Below are 15,174 nucleotides of genomic sequence, written 5' to 3'. Positions count from 1 at the left end.
ATGATGAGAAGCCAACTGAGGCCATCTCTCCGACTAATCCGGTTTTGCATCATGTAGGCCCTTGAGGGGATCAAGCGCGCTTCCTGGAGTATGCCAGTGACGAGAAGCCAACTATGGCCATCGATTAATCCGGTTTTGCATCGAGTACGCCCTTAAGGGGTCAGCCGGTTCCTACTTAGGTTCATCAAATCTCGTTACATATACTAATACTAAAGGTAGCGAAACTCTCACAAAACATGAAAAGAAGAACACACCAGTAGAAAACAGTTGTTAAGGCTTACAAGTACAAAGTTCAAGCCCTTCACTTATCACCATTGTCACCACCACCAGCAGCTCCTCCAGTAGAGTTGTTTCCCCTCTGGCTATAGTACTCTCTTGGTATATTATGATGATTGTCTATCTCGCGATTTGGAAACGTATACTCTTTCTTTACACCAATTCCCACTCCATTGTCCGTTATACGTTCTTCACGTCCTCCTATCAATGTTTTCCGTGGAGACGCCACCCCGAAGCAAGAAGAAACCATGACTATAATCATCACAAACACTAAGGATTTCTGCATGTTGAAACACAATAGCTTCATATTAGTCTATAAGATAACAAGATACAACCCCAGAAAATGAAAAGAAGAAAATATGGCTTCACGTGTGATGTACTGATGTCTATGGATTTGTTATTTGTACTGACGAGAAGTTAGCTCTAGAAATTTAGGTTACAAGATTTTTTAGGTTATACAAATAGGTGAGACATAATGTGGGTTTTATGGGTTCTCCACCATAAAAGAAAAATCATAAGTGGGTTTTAAGATATTAAACTCTTACTTGTAGTTTCCAATATCAATGATTTTTTTTTCTACAAGATGAAGCAGCCTAAACAGGGAAATCCCACATAATAAAGTGGAACTAGTGATACTTTAGTAAAGTCAACCGAAGCATCATTAATTTCCATTATTAGCTGCATTTACTCTTTAAATATAAGGTGAGAACACAAAATTTAAGGAAATTGACAATAGAAAAATTGCTTTAGTTTGGCCAATCCAAATATAAAATTTTACCTTTTTTTATAGTTGAAGAAATGTGGTCTCAGACAAGGATTACATTATCTGCAGTTTTTGGCACTTGCACACACATACATGTTTTTAGAATTTTTCAAACATATGATATGAGTATATGGTAGTGAGTGCATAGCGTGAAAGAATCTGAGCATCCAACTTAAAACCTTAAGACAATGAATTGTACTTGACATAGTTAAACCCTTTGCAAACTTTTATACGACCGATGATGGATATTATAGCATTCTTTAACACTCTACTATATGCCCAATTCTAAGGTTTACATGTGAAAATTCGATTTAGGAGGTGTAAGAATAATGTTGTATAGGGTGTATTAGTCGTGCTGGTATTAGTAATGCTGGGATTAGTTATGCTGAGATTATATCTTATTTCACTATTTGGTTTGGTATATTAGAGCGTTGCATAATTTCTAAAAAAATTGGTTATTTACAAAAATACCATCCACGTTCTTTAACTTTGTACACTTTGAGGGATCTAAGAGGTAATATAATTATGTCCTTAACCATGCTAATGCAAGTATTAAAAATTCTTGCATTCCTAATATCACAGTTTGCTATGTATTAGTTATACATTGGATAACAACAAATAGGATATATAACTAATACAAGTATTAATTATCCATAGGTTGAAAAAATGTACCAAACAAGAAATTTGTAATATACAAAGCTAATGCTTGTATTATTTTTTCTAATACCTCCTACGAAACGTTCCCTTAATACATACATCTCCCCATGCATCAAACCCTTGTAACCTAATTATCACGTAAGCTAAACACTATTTAATTTGACACTGAATGAAAACCAAAGTTGTTCTTATCGTAACATTTTTTCTGATATTTTTAAATCCACAGGCACTGAATAAGCCATGTATTATAAGTTTCATCAATGTGATATAAAATTTAAGAACCAATTACCATAAGCAAATCTTCTGGTAAACAATTTTTACCATAAGTTACATGAACTTCGCAATGTGTATAGTTATATCTACCATATGTGTAAATAAATTTTATATCAGATCACTGGCCTTTATCTGTTATAGCAGGTAATTAATAGGTAGCCAACTAGCCAGAGCATATTTTTTGTGCTAAATTTTCATCAGCTTTGATCCTAAGTTATAATTCATTCTCAACTAAAACAAATCAAAACCTAGAGATTGAAGAAGTAATTTGTGTGTCATATATCTAGGCAACCTTCTCTAAAACCTTATAAGGTATAATCAAACGTGTAAATTCCTCCCATTTTTAATTAGTACTTTAATTTTGTGACCATAATTAAACCGCCATAAATAGAAAGGAGGTTGAGAGTCGAGAGCCTTGGTTGAGAATCTGGAATAATTTTCATTTATTATTAGACCATGCACACGAATGGATTGTCATGACAAAGAGTTGGCGAAGAAAATGATGAATAAATTGCAACAACATTCTTTGAATCTCTACTGATTTTCATGGGAACAATATGGATTGTCTCCTACTACATTGATAGCGGTTAAAAAGGAAGAATGGGCACCTTCCAATTTTTTTGATTATAGTGTTGGTTAATTTTGTGGTATCCATGGTACAAATTGAAGGGGAGCCTTGGAACAACGATAAAGTTAGGTCACAAGTTCGAGCTGTGAAAGCAGCCATTAATACATGCATTAGGGTAGGTTGTCTACATCACGTCCGTTAGGGTATGGCCCTTTTTCAAACTCATTGTGAACGCGGATTGCCTTGTGCACCGAGAGAGCGCGAAAGCTCTAGAATTGTCCTCCATAGGCAGAAACTTAACCACCCCCAACCCAAAAAAAAGACTAAGTCAACTAATTAAGTTAAATTTATGGTTTTCTCTTACAAGTCAACTCATCTAACTGAAATAAATACCCATATATACTACCATGTGCAAACCAGACAACCTTCTCTAAACACCTTATAACCAAAAGTGCAATTTCCTAAGAATTGAAATTCTGAGACTATAATAAGAAAAGAAAAAAAAAAGCAGAAAGATGCACAAAACATGCCGCATTTGCGTAGGATCCGGAGAAAGTAGTCTACTCTAACCCAAGCATTTTTACGGTTCGAACCGTAACCTATATGTTACACGGAGACAACTTTGCCGTTACTAGAAGATTTCCCATTTTTGAGACTATAATAAAACCACCATAAATAGGATGGAGATTGAGACTTAATTGGTTGAGAATCTGGAATAATTTCCATTCATTATTAGATCATGCACACGAATGAAGAAAATTCTTTTGATAAAAAGTTGGTGAGAAAAATGATGAATAAAATGCAAAAAAATTCTTTGAACCTCAACTGGTTATCATAGCAACATGGATTGTCTCCAACCTCATTGAGGGCAAAATCAAGAATGGGCACCTTCTAATTTTATTTTAAAAAATAATAGAGTTGGTTTTCTTTGTAGTATCAATTGTTTCACTTATGTAATATCTCAAAATGATAATATAATATTAGATTTTAGTTTAGCTTGTGATTTTATACATTGTGCAATTTAGAAAATACAGTCAAAGTTCTCGGGAAAAAAAATAAAAAATAGTCAGATTTACAACTGGTAATTGAAAAATAGCCACAGTTTCAAAAGTAATCAAAATTTAGCTACTTTTTGATGTAAAGATAAAATCTGAACAAAAACATCCTTGAAATTTTCGGAAATATTCCAGCATAATATATTGGAGTTCAAATTTTTTACATATGAGCTTCCAACATAATGTGCTGGAATTTCATAATGTGCTGGAGTTCCAACACAATAAGCGAGAGGTTTATGTGCCGGAGCTGCATAATCCAGCATATTATGCTGGAACTTTCCTTGTGCTGGAGTTCTAACATAATATACCGGAAGTTTATATGCAGGAGCTCCATAATCCCGCATATTATACTGGAACTTTCCGTGTTTCAGCAAAACAATAACTATTTTTCATTGACTTTGCAAACGCTGGCTATTTTTCGATTACTATTCTGAAAACTGACTACCCGTGCTATTTTCACAGTTTTCGAGTAGTTCGTTAATGTAACTTTTTAGCTATACATTAGTGAGGTAATAAAGTGATGGGAGTCTCTTATATGCGTTAGTTTGTTATTTCTGTGGGTTCATGTGCATCTTTTCTTACCAAAATAATAATAATAATAATTAAGTCACATAGTACTACTATATAAGTTATATATTACACTTTGAGTATAATACCTAATGAAATTAAGGACATGCATGATTGAGTTAACTGAGATACCAATAGCAACTGCAACATTAGCAAAGTGCAACTTTAATAACAGAAGGAGAATGAAAATTCTAGAAACGTCCTTTACGGACAGAACCCCCCCTCCCCCCCCCCCCCTACAATTGACGATTTTTAGTTTAGTTGTTAGAGATGTTAGCTAGTATATTTTTTTACGATAGTGGTGTCTGAGTCAATTTATGCGCATTTTAATTATTCAATATGCTACCTCATACTTTGTCAACTATTACTAAATATTTTTGAACAAGAAATCTCATAATTCTCCTTCTACTTTATTAACGATTAAGCACAACTTTTATGGCATTTGCAAAACAATTCCCCTTACCATTACAATTCCGGTTTCTCTATACGCAGACAGATTTGAAATCAAACAAGATCTTTTAAATTGCTTCTAATTAAAAGTACATATAAATTATTTTAGGGAAGTAACAGTTCGTATTTGGTCAAATATATAAGCTGGCAGGTCATATGCTAGTGTCACATACTTTTATAAAACGGAAAAGGGCCAAATATATCCCTGTACTATCAAAAAATATTTAAATGTACCTCTCGTTGTACTTTGAGTCCATATATACCCTTATCGTTATACTATTGGTTCAGATATATCCATTTCCGTTAAGTTTGTCCAAAGCGGACATCGAATCCTACGTGGCACTGACATTTGATGAGGTGGATGCCACATGGCTTGCCACCTCAGCGCCCCTAACTCATTTTATCCCTCCCTTCTATTTTATTTCACCACTAAAATTTTCTTCCCCTCCACCACTATTGCCACCATTACCGCTATCATGAAAAATATTGTATTTCTAATTTTAGTTTTTTATATATGGATTAGGGGCGCTGAGGTGGCATGCCATGTGGCATCCACCTCATCAAATATTTCCACGTAGGACTGGATGTCCACCTTGGACAAACTTAACAGAAGAAGGGTTTATTTGAACCAATAGTATAACGGCAGGGGTATATTTGGACCTAAAGTATAACGAAGGATATATTTAAACTTTTTCTCATAGTACAGGAATATATTTGGCCCTTTGCTCTTTATAAAAGTGTCTTGTAGTTATTGAAAATGACAAAGAAGAAATTTCAAAGCGAGCATTTGGTGTTGAATTGAAAACAACTATTATAACTTTTAATGAAAAAAAACAATTAAAACAAGATGAAAAAGGGAAATATTGCAGTCAGGTGCCACGTAGAAGATGCATTCGATAGAGCAAGAGGAAAAATTCTTAAGCAAACGGAAAAGACTATATAGGAGTTTGGCCATAGGTTTTGGAATTTTTTTTTTTTCAAATATTTGTTTGTTTTTAGAATTAATCTAATTTTTGAAAGATTTTGAAAATCAAAACTTCAAATCTTAAATATAGCTTAAGACCACTGTTTGGGTCAAATCATGACCATTTGGGACTTTATAGCTGAAAACGGACTTTTTAACATGTCAAAACTTGCCCCAAAATTTATGCCCAAACATATTTTCAATTTCACATCAAACTTCACCTAAATCAATTTTTCCAAAAAATTTTGAGAATCTATGTCCAAACGGGCCCTATATCAACAACTCTGATATGATGGAATAATGTCCTCCAAGAGCTCTTAGGCTTAGACTTGCCTTATTCCTACCCAATGTAGGTCACTCACTGCAAAAAAAAAAAAAAAAAAACAGTTCTATGCATAAAGTATTCCGCAATGGAATAATGCCCTTCAAGAATTGTTAGGCCTAGACTTGCCTACTCAATGTAGGTCACTCACAGCCAAAAAGGATAGTTTGGTGCACAAAGTATTCCGCATTCACGAAGGGTCAAGAGAAGGGCACCTCAAGGGCTATGACGTAAACAGATTATCCTAATGCAAGCATTAGTAGCTACTTTCATGGTTCGAACCTGTACCTATAAGTCAATGAGACAACTTTACGTTGCTCCAAGACTCCACTTCACTCACAACTCTTCTAAGAAATTAAATTAAGTAAGTTATAGCTTTATAAGAATAAATTTTGTTTTTTGTTTTTCAAGGAATGGCACTCCCTTGTTATATGTTTGCGGCTTCTTTTTATTTAATAAAGAAAAAAAAATTACACGAGTGCACGAGTCCAATCAAATCATTGTTCCAAATTAAATGCTGTGATCTCTGTCTGAGTTGGCCATGGGCTTTTATCCATTTTTATAATAAATAATAAAGTGCTGCCCAACATGCATGTTTGCTCCCTCTTCCGCGTGGGCTTCTTGTGGTAGGCCCAATCCTACATGTGCTCTACATTACTCTTTCATCAATGCTTCCCCATCTCGCGGCAAAGCTAGTAAGTAGGCGGCGGGTTCGACTGAATCCAATACTAATAGTATAAGTCCAATGTTATATTTGTCCGAAATAACTATTTAATTTATAAAAATTTCTTAATTAGACTAGAATCCCTAACACGTAACAAAATATAGATACCTATGTAAAATGACCAAATTATTAGGATTTTGTCCTGAATTTTTAATCTATTAGAATTCACTGAAGCAAGGGAAAAAGATTCTTATAAGGAAAAAATCTCTTTCATATGCCTTATCCTTTTCTTGGAAGAGAAATTTTGTACTTCTATAAAGTGACGTTTTCTTCTCACAACAAAACAACAGCCTCCAGAATGTAGTTCTTACGAGAATCATGTTTAGGAGATATTATTCTCTCAAAAAATTTATTCTCTTTTTATATTAGTGGTAGATCAATGTAACTTGATTGACCAAACCATAATAAATTACTTGCCTAGTCAAGTATATTTTTGTTTTATACTCTGATTTATCATCCACCGAGCTTTGCATTGTTAGCTTCCGCATCAATGTAGCTCGATTGACCAAACTGTAATAAATTATTTGCCTAGTCAAGTATATTTTTCTTTTATACTCTGATTTATTGTCCACTAAGCTTTGCATTGTTAGCTTCCGCATGCACCATGTTATTTCGATCCAACACAAATTAACCGACATCTTGAGTTCGATATTCCAATAACTTTAAGTAAATCTAGAGACCCTCTCAATAATTTTAAATCCTAGCTTCGATATCCACCGTGTCACACGTAGCAATTGGACCAAAACTGAAAATATAAAAAATATTTTGAAATATCAAGGAAATCTTTTCTAAGAAAACATAGTAAAAACAAAAAATTATTATTATTATTATTATTATTATTATTATTTTTTTTTTTTTATCGAAAACAATTGAAATAGACCTAGATTTTGAATTTTGCTTCCAAGTGGACTTGCTGCGAAACTTCCTTCATATAACCACCAAAGTTTCCTTAATTAAGACACCACATTCTTGTGGTATGTTCCAAAAAATCCATGCCTGTAGGTAACTAGGCACATATAATGTTTTTTTAATAATCTAAGAAAATCATAAAATTATTATTCTAATATGTGACCAAATATTGTTTTCTTTTAATAATGTTTTAAGAGCAAAGATCCCTCTCCCTCTTGTCCTTCATTCCTTTTCGGTAAATTTCGTGGTGTCGTGGACCGTTTTATTAGTTACAAAAAGAAAACATTTTGATTTCTTTTATTTATTTAATTATTTCACTCACATCTTCAGATTTAACATTTTATTGTAGGCAATCTCACAGCAGAATATATTTAGTCATTTGGTATGTAAAAAATAACAACTTACGTAGTCTTTTGTTATGCAGATTTACCTTGTCTTAAGTCTTAACTAAGTAATCAAATCTTTCTACACATTTCAAACTAACATTTCTCTTTTGCTTTTCTTAATTCTAACAAAAAGAATATGTCCCTTCTTAATTCTAACAAAAAGTCTCCGTGTTAGTAGAAATAGTAGGCCAAGTTATTGTAACAGGGTATAGGGAGTACGTACAATAAATGGTTGTTATTGACTGGTAAATATTCATCCATCTTTAATCAGAGGTCTCGTGTTCGTACATCTGTGAATGGAATTGCCTTTGACAGGAAGTGTTTTATCCCCAAAGTGAGATTTCCTATGGCGAATCCGGACTATGTTGCGCCAAAAGTGCTTTAGCCTGCAAATTTCAAAGCACACAATGGTGTATACAGGAATTTTTGTAAGTGGTGTCAATATTTGAAGAAATGAATAAATGAATAAATTACTGTAACGGCAAGCGATGTCATTTTTTATATTTATATCCAATATTTTAATTTTATTTATTTGTACCTACAAATTACGAGAAAAATTCGACGAAGCGGTATCACGTGACACCACTTCAAGCAAGGTGCTTACGCCCTGAAAGCATAAGTCACTCCCTCTATCCAATAAACACTATCATTACTATGATTTGAAAATTGGGCTTTTTTCACTTTTGGCCCGTCAAAAACTATTTATATTCAGTAGCCGAAAAAATGTATAAAATTTGTATAATTTTTGTATCTAACAACAGAATGCATATACACAAAAAATATATACGGCTATACAGTGTCATTTTCCCTTAAAATTCAAGTAACTTTTTTTGGTTATGATCTTCTCAAATAGGTTTGAGTTACTAAAACAGTGCTTTATAATTTATAAATATAATTATATTTACACATATATTTTGTATAACTAAAAAACGAATGTCAATATTCAGGTTAAATACTAGAGCCCGTTTGAACATACAAAATTTTTCCTTTCTTCCAAATTTTTTTTGAAAACAATGTTTGGTTATTAATATCTTACCAATTTTTCCAATTTCACTTGAAAATGCATTTTCAAATTTGAAAAACTGGGTCTTACTAGTTTTTCAATTGAAAATGCATTTTCACTAGTTTTTAACTTTAAAAATTTACCTTATACTTTTAAAACTTATAAAATGACCCCATCAATTATTAACCTAAAACTACCCACCTATTTTCCTTCGACGATCAGATGAAGCTACTGCAGCGGATAATAACCCTTTTCTTGTTACGACTATCATGTTGGTAGTGGGACTGTAAATATGAATACAAGTACTGGTAATAGCAGTGGGAAGCGAACTATGTTAGAAATCTGATATTGATTTTGCATCTTCTGTATATTGAAGTAAAGCAGAATATGATAACAGTTAAACACTAGCATGTTTGATTGTTTATTTCAAGTAGGATAATTAAATTGGGGCGGTTTTGATATTTTTTACAAGTTATGGAGTAAAAATCATAATTCATGATTTTGCGAAAAAAGACATCTAAATATGTTGCAAAAATTATAATCAACACAACTTCATCTTCGATTCAAATTTTAGTGATATTCCAAATTTGAAAATTTATTTTGAAATTTATGTCCAAACGCCTACTTAGATGCAGTGACCCTATTACAACTGTGTAAGAGGTCCATTTCATGATTGGATAATGATGGCCTTTTTAATAGTTAGAAATTCCATTTTATATAAAAATGATTAATTGTGTAGCTGAATATTTCTTCTTCTGTGGTCAGTGATTATGTGTTGTTCTTCTCCAGCTAACAAGTGTCCATCAGTATACACTTCATATGAACAGTATACCTGTCTTTAGAGGATGAATCCATGTGCTGGCGTTTCAGTCTATATCACATCAATTTATGAACGAAATCCCACATCAGAAAGTACAACATGGAGTTAGATTGTCTTTTGACTCTCACAGCTCAAATTTGGTAATATTTCTTCTTTTCCAGCCTAAAATTTGCATTTGACCCTTTATCTTTTTTACAACTTATCTCTGGCAAAACTTGCAAACTTCGTATAAATATATACTATATTTTTAATCTACAATACACATGTAGTTTTAATCAGAGATAGACAGTAAACCTATTGTCATTATGCTTCCATGTTGAGCTAGTACTGTATTCTCGGGGTGTAAATTATGAATAAATTTTAAGTCTTTTCAGCATATCAATATATAGTTTGAGCTGAAAGCAACATGTCAGTTTGAACCCACAAAAGCCGCTCTATATCCGCCTCTAATTGGGACTAGTCATCAAATAGCTATGTTGTTCGGACTCTCCGAAAATATCATTTGGGTGTTTGTCGGATCCTCCAAAAGTAGTGCATTTTTGGAGGATCCGACACGGGTTGCGGTAGCTGTTTTGGAGAGTCCACGCAACATAGTCAAACAGTACAATCAAAGGCTTTCCCACCAAACTCAGATCAAAGACTCTTTTTTAAGTAAGAATACAGCTTCTAGCCATCTGAAAGCAACTTAATTACCACATCACATTTAATGAGGGCATTGCTCTGCACTTTGCCTCGGATCACTGAAAAATGTACTGCAGTCTGCAATGCCAATGCTTTGTTTTCTCCACTTACCTTAGCTCCATTACAAAAGTTCCTCAAATGCTATATGCAGTGTATTAAAATCTGGATCTTTAATGTCAGAAGATAGTTATTGTGCCCACATAAAGATTACCTCTGTACGGCAGTACGCACTAGCAGTACTCTCTGTTCAAGATGATAACTTGTTCTACCTTTTAAATAAGCAATGGAATCAAAGAAAAGTACATGTGCATAAAACCATGGTTCATTCTTACTTTTATAACACACAAATTATGAACGTAAGCACTACTATGATCCAAATTAATGAGTAATTAAGTGCTAATTGGACGATATAAAACACTAGTACTAAAGTTCATAATTGTCATAGGCCTAAAGGAGAGCTTGGAGTAACGGTATAGTTGTTTCCGTGAAACCTATAGGTCAAAAGGTTCCAACCGTGGAAGCAACCACTAATGTAAGCATTAGTGATAGGTTGTCGACATCACACCCTTGGGTTGCGGCTTTTCCCTAAAGTTGTCTCCGTAGGATCTATAGGTCACGGATTCGAGTCTTGGAAGCAACCACTAATACTTACATTACGGTAGGTCGTCGACATCACACACTTTTGGTTGCGGCCCTTCCCCTGACCCTACGGGATGCTTTGTAGACCGGGCTGCCCTTTAATTATAGTAGGCCTAACATATTAACCCCGTTTTGTTGGCGATCAGCCTCTTCCTCCCTCCTTTTCTTGATCATTCAAAGTTTACAGAAACACAATTCAAAATTCTATATTTTCATTGTTGGCGATCAGCCTCTTCCTCCCTCCTTTTCTTGATCATTCAAGTTTACAGAAACACAATTCAAAATTCTATATTTTCAAAGCCCCCACTTCTCTCTTCTCTCTCTCTCTAAACATCAAGAACTGAATCTAATAACATGACAATAATTACAAGTGGGAAATGGGCATAGCACTGTGTCCAAGAAACTTATCCCATTTCATCTTTCCTATCTTATCTATTCATTCACTATTGTGGGGTCTAAATAATGAAAACTTCAACAGATTATTTATCTGGCATCAAAAAAGGAAGAGAGAGCTAATGTAGATTTTTGTGGCTCAATCTATACATGTATATATATGACTCTTAAATCATGCAATGCATGTTCGTACATGATCGTATCGAGAAGGAGTACCATAAAGAAACAGCAATGCACATCAATCTAGTAGACTTTATAATATCAGTCACATTTAGTTTGCCTCTCAGCTACACACTGTGTCCTACCATTTAATGATCACAAAATATTGGATCTTCCCAACTCTTATATATACCTGTCTCACTCTCACAGACAACACACTGTACTTTCTCCTCTCCCTCCAGTTTTATTGTAGTGGTCCAATTCCTGCATATTCCATGCAAACTGATATGAAAATGACAGAGAGTTTCTTTCTCCGGGCATGCCAAAACAAATGGCAAAAGAAGGGTGGCAAAGACATACCTTCAGCGGCTTGCGACAAATGCTGTAAATGGACTATTTGGCCTTTCCTTAAGGAAGAGAAGGCTATCCCGAGGGATGTTCCGAAAGGTCATGCGGTAGTTTATGTAGGGAAGTACCAAAAGAGGTTTGTAATCAAAATCACCTTGCTGAAGCATCCGCTCTTCAAGGCATTGCTGGATCAAGCTCAAGATGCTTATGATTTCACTACTCATTCGAAATTATGGATCCCCTGCGATGAGAACATCTTCATTAGTGTCATTAGATGTGCCACATCACCAGAAAGCCGACGCATCTCAATCTGTTTCTGATGTTGCTATCACAAAGCTCGTGACCGTAATTCATCCATGATGCTTAACTCATTGTTTAGAATGTCGGCATCTGTAACCATAACCTGTTGTATACTATATCTATTGTATGTAAATTCATTGCCTACGAAGTCGAAACGCATTAATTCTCCGTTGAGTCAACCGAAAAGAATCTAGACGGGCCGTCACCTTAAGTGCTCATTCTTCTTTGCTACTGTAGAACTGATCATTTCTAGAAATGTTATGCAACTCCTGTACAAGGCACAGTACTCAAGATTGTACATTGAGTGAAATGGAAGAATGTCAGTAGACTATTTCAGAAACATTCCACCCTTCTAAACTGCTCGACTTCTCCTAACAAACATCCCTTTGATCATTTCAATGGGAATGCCAGTTCTAACAGCTTGACAATAAGCACTAAGTATAGGCATAATTCCAAGTGCCACAATAAGTTCAGGGACCAGGAAACAATATAAAATCTACAGTGTAGAAGAAGTTGTTAATTTTATTTTATCACTATTTTAGCTATGAGACTAAAAAGGCAAGATTGCAACAATTACAAGCATTTTCTCACAATCTGCAAAAAGACAAGCTAAATTGAAGATATAGAAGCCTTCATAAGCTAGGCCCAATTCGTACGAGCACTAAAGGGCAGCCCGGTGCACTAAGTTCGTACGAGCACTGAGAAACCAAATTTGACACCGGAATAAACTACACTAAAGTTCGTAGACCGAAATGTATGTCAGACTGTTAACACTCTGCACACAGATTTGTAAAGCAGCTCAAGGCGTATTATTTAATCAGTTCCAGGAAGAGAGAACACGAATAAACATTAAGCACATCATGGCATTTTACGGCAAGATAGAAAGCATCCATCCAGCGAAAGAAGGGGAAAAGAAAAACCAGAAATGCAACCCAATGTTGTATAAAGCATATGACAAACAGCCCAACGGGCAACGGCTCCACAGAGATTTTAATCAACATGATAATAATGTAGCAAGGACAGTAAACCTCTATAATAGAGGAGAATAAACAGTCTCATTGCTATGTCAGATCCAAGACTGTGACACTACCGCAATAAGACAGTTTCTTTTTCTTCTGTTATGTTGATTAAATAACGAGTAGATGTTGAATCATGTAAACCTGCAAATGTACAAGTTTAAATTGTTAGAAATTGGACACATATATTTATTTGAAGAGTCAAACACAGCACCTTACATGCAAGTAATTCTTTGGTCAAACACGTGAAAAGTGTTGTTGCTTGTCGGCGGTGAGATTCGAACCAAAACCTATGCCTACACTGATACATATTGAAACATGTTGAGTTATGTGAATTTATCATCTTAAGCTTTTACAGATGGAACGCCTTTATTTATTTTTAGGTGCAAGAGTAGAGCACCCAAAGCAATCCTTTAGAAAAAAAAATGAAGGTTTTCAAAAAGACAACTAATCCTCTGTTCTCATCGTAAGCAGGGCAAAGAAAGTTTTGCAATCCTCGAGTTGCCTAGCAGAGCAATTTTCCTAACCCCCCCCCCCCCCCCCCCTAAAAAAACAACCCCCCCAGGCACCTTCTCTTTTATAAGTTGCATTTAGTCATGATTCCAATAAGATTGACGTGACCAAGAGAAGATTAGCAAAGAACAGAACCGAAACCTAAATAATGGTATTTTGGACTCAAAATACCTTTATACAGCTAAAAGAAAAAGGTTACCTTTCTAACTAAAACGCAGTATTATACTGCGTTTTAGTTTAACGGAAAGTTAGCCGTTAAAGGAAAACGTAGTATAATACTACGTTTTACTAAAAGGCTCTATATTTTACTATGCTATAAGGCTCTATATTTTACTACGCTAAAAGACCATTATTCTTTAAGCAAATAAATAATCTAAAGTAAATAAAAACAACAAACATATGAACATAACATTCACGAAATTACATATAAAACAGTAAAAGAAATTTATGAACATTTTTATTAACAATAAAAATTATTTCTCAACTTTTAACTATTTTTTTAAACACTAATAATTTAATCCGGGTAAAAATAACATACAAATTTAATCGCACAACAAAACACAAATCTACGTGGAAACACATTCAAGAAAACAAATATGCATAATTATACGAGTTTCGACATAAACTAAATTGGAATACCTCGATTTATGTTTTTAGAAATGTTGGAAATTTGAAATTTTGAGCCCGAAACAAGGAAACAACAATAATCGAAGGCTTGGGTTGTATGCGGGACCTACACTCTTCACTTTTTGTGAGACGGGTGGGGCCCAATCGATTTTTTTTTTCTAAATCGGGTGGGGGGACCGCTGGAAAGGGGGTGGGGTTTTTTTAATTTGAAACCAGTGGGTTTCTGTCGTGGGGAAGACAGTGGGTTTACAATTTAATAGGAAAACGCAGTATAATACTACGTTTTCCTAAAACGCAGTATTATACTACGTTTTCCTTTAACGGCTAACTTTCCGTTAAACTAAAACGCAGTATAATACTGCGTTTTAGTTAGAAAGGTAACTTTTTTTTTTTACTGTATAAAGGTATTTTGGACAAAATACCATTATTTAGGTTTCGGACTCGGCAAAGAACTGGTTAAAAAAGCACCAGCACCAATGTACCAATCATAACAGTACCAATCATAACAGTTGAAAGTTGGATGTTCCTTTTCTTATGACAGATCTATATCTAACTCAAGATTTTAGCTTTACTCTTATGACACACTAAAGTATAGCAGGGAAAGTAGTGTAAGAGATTATATATTCTTATGACACACTAAAGTAAAAGTTATTCAAGTGGAACCAAAAGATATAGAAAAGAACAGTACGGGATAAAAAGTTCTTCCCAAATTCCTAAGGTGAACTAGAAGATTTTTTTTTTCAAAAAAAAAATAAGGTAAA

The 15,174-nt window shown here is 34.3% G+C and overlaps 1 protein-coding gene across 1 annotated transcript; it reads left to right on the top strand.

Moving 5' to 3' along the window:
- LOC109229618 (auxin-responsive protein SAUR50) lies at positions 11,897-13,783 on the top strand. Its single transcript, XM_019395127.1, has one exon. The coding sequence runs from the start codon at positions 11,897-11,899 to the stop codon at positions 12,275-12,277; it is 381 nt and encodes a 126-aa protein (XP_019250672.1). The 3' UTR covers positions 12,278-13,783.

Source organism: Nicotiana attenuata, chromosome 7 (genome assembly GCF_001879085.1).
Source record: "Nicotiana attenuata strain UT chromosome 7, NIATTr2, whole genome shotgun sequence".
Lineage (NCBI taxonomy): Eukaryota > Viridiplantae > Streptophyta > Magnoliopsida > Solanales > Solanaceae > Nicotiana > Nicotiana attenuata.
Note: the sequence above shows the minus strand (reverse complement) of the source record. Positions and strands in the feature narration are given on the sequence as shown.

What these genes read in the sequence shown, in the direction of transcription:
- LOC109229618 (XM_019395127.1), top strand. Translation starts at nt 11,897, where the DNA reads ATGAAAATGACAGAGAGTTTCTTTCTCCGGGCATGCCAAAACAAATGG.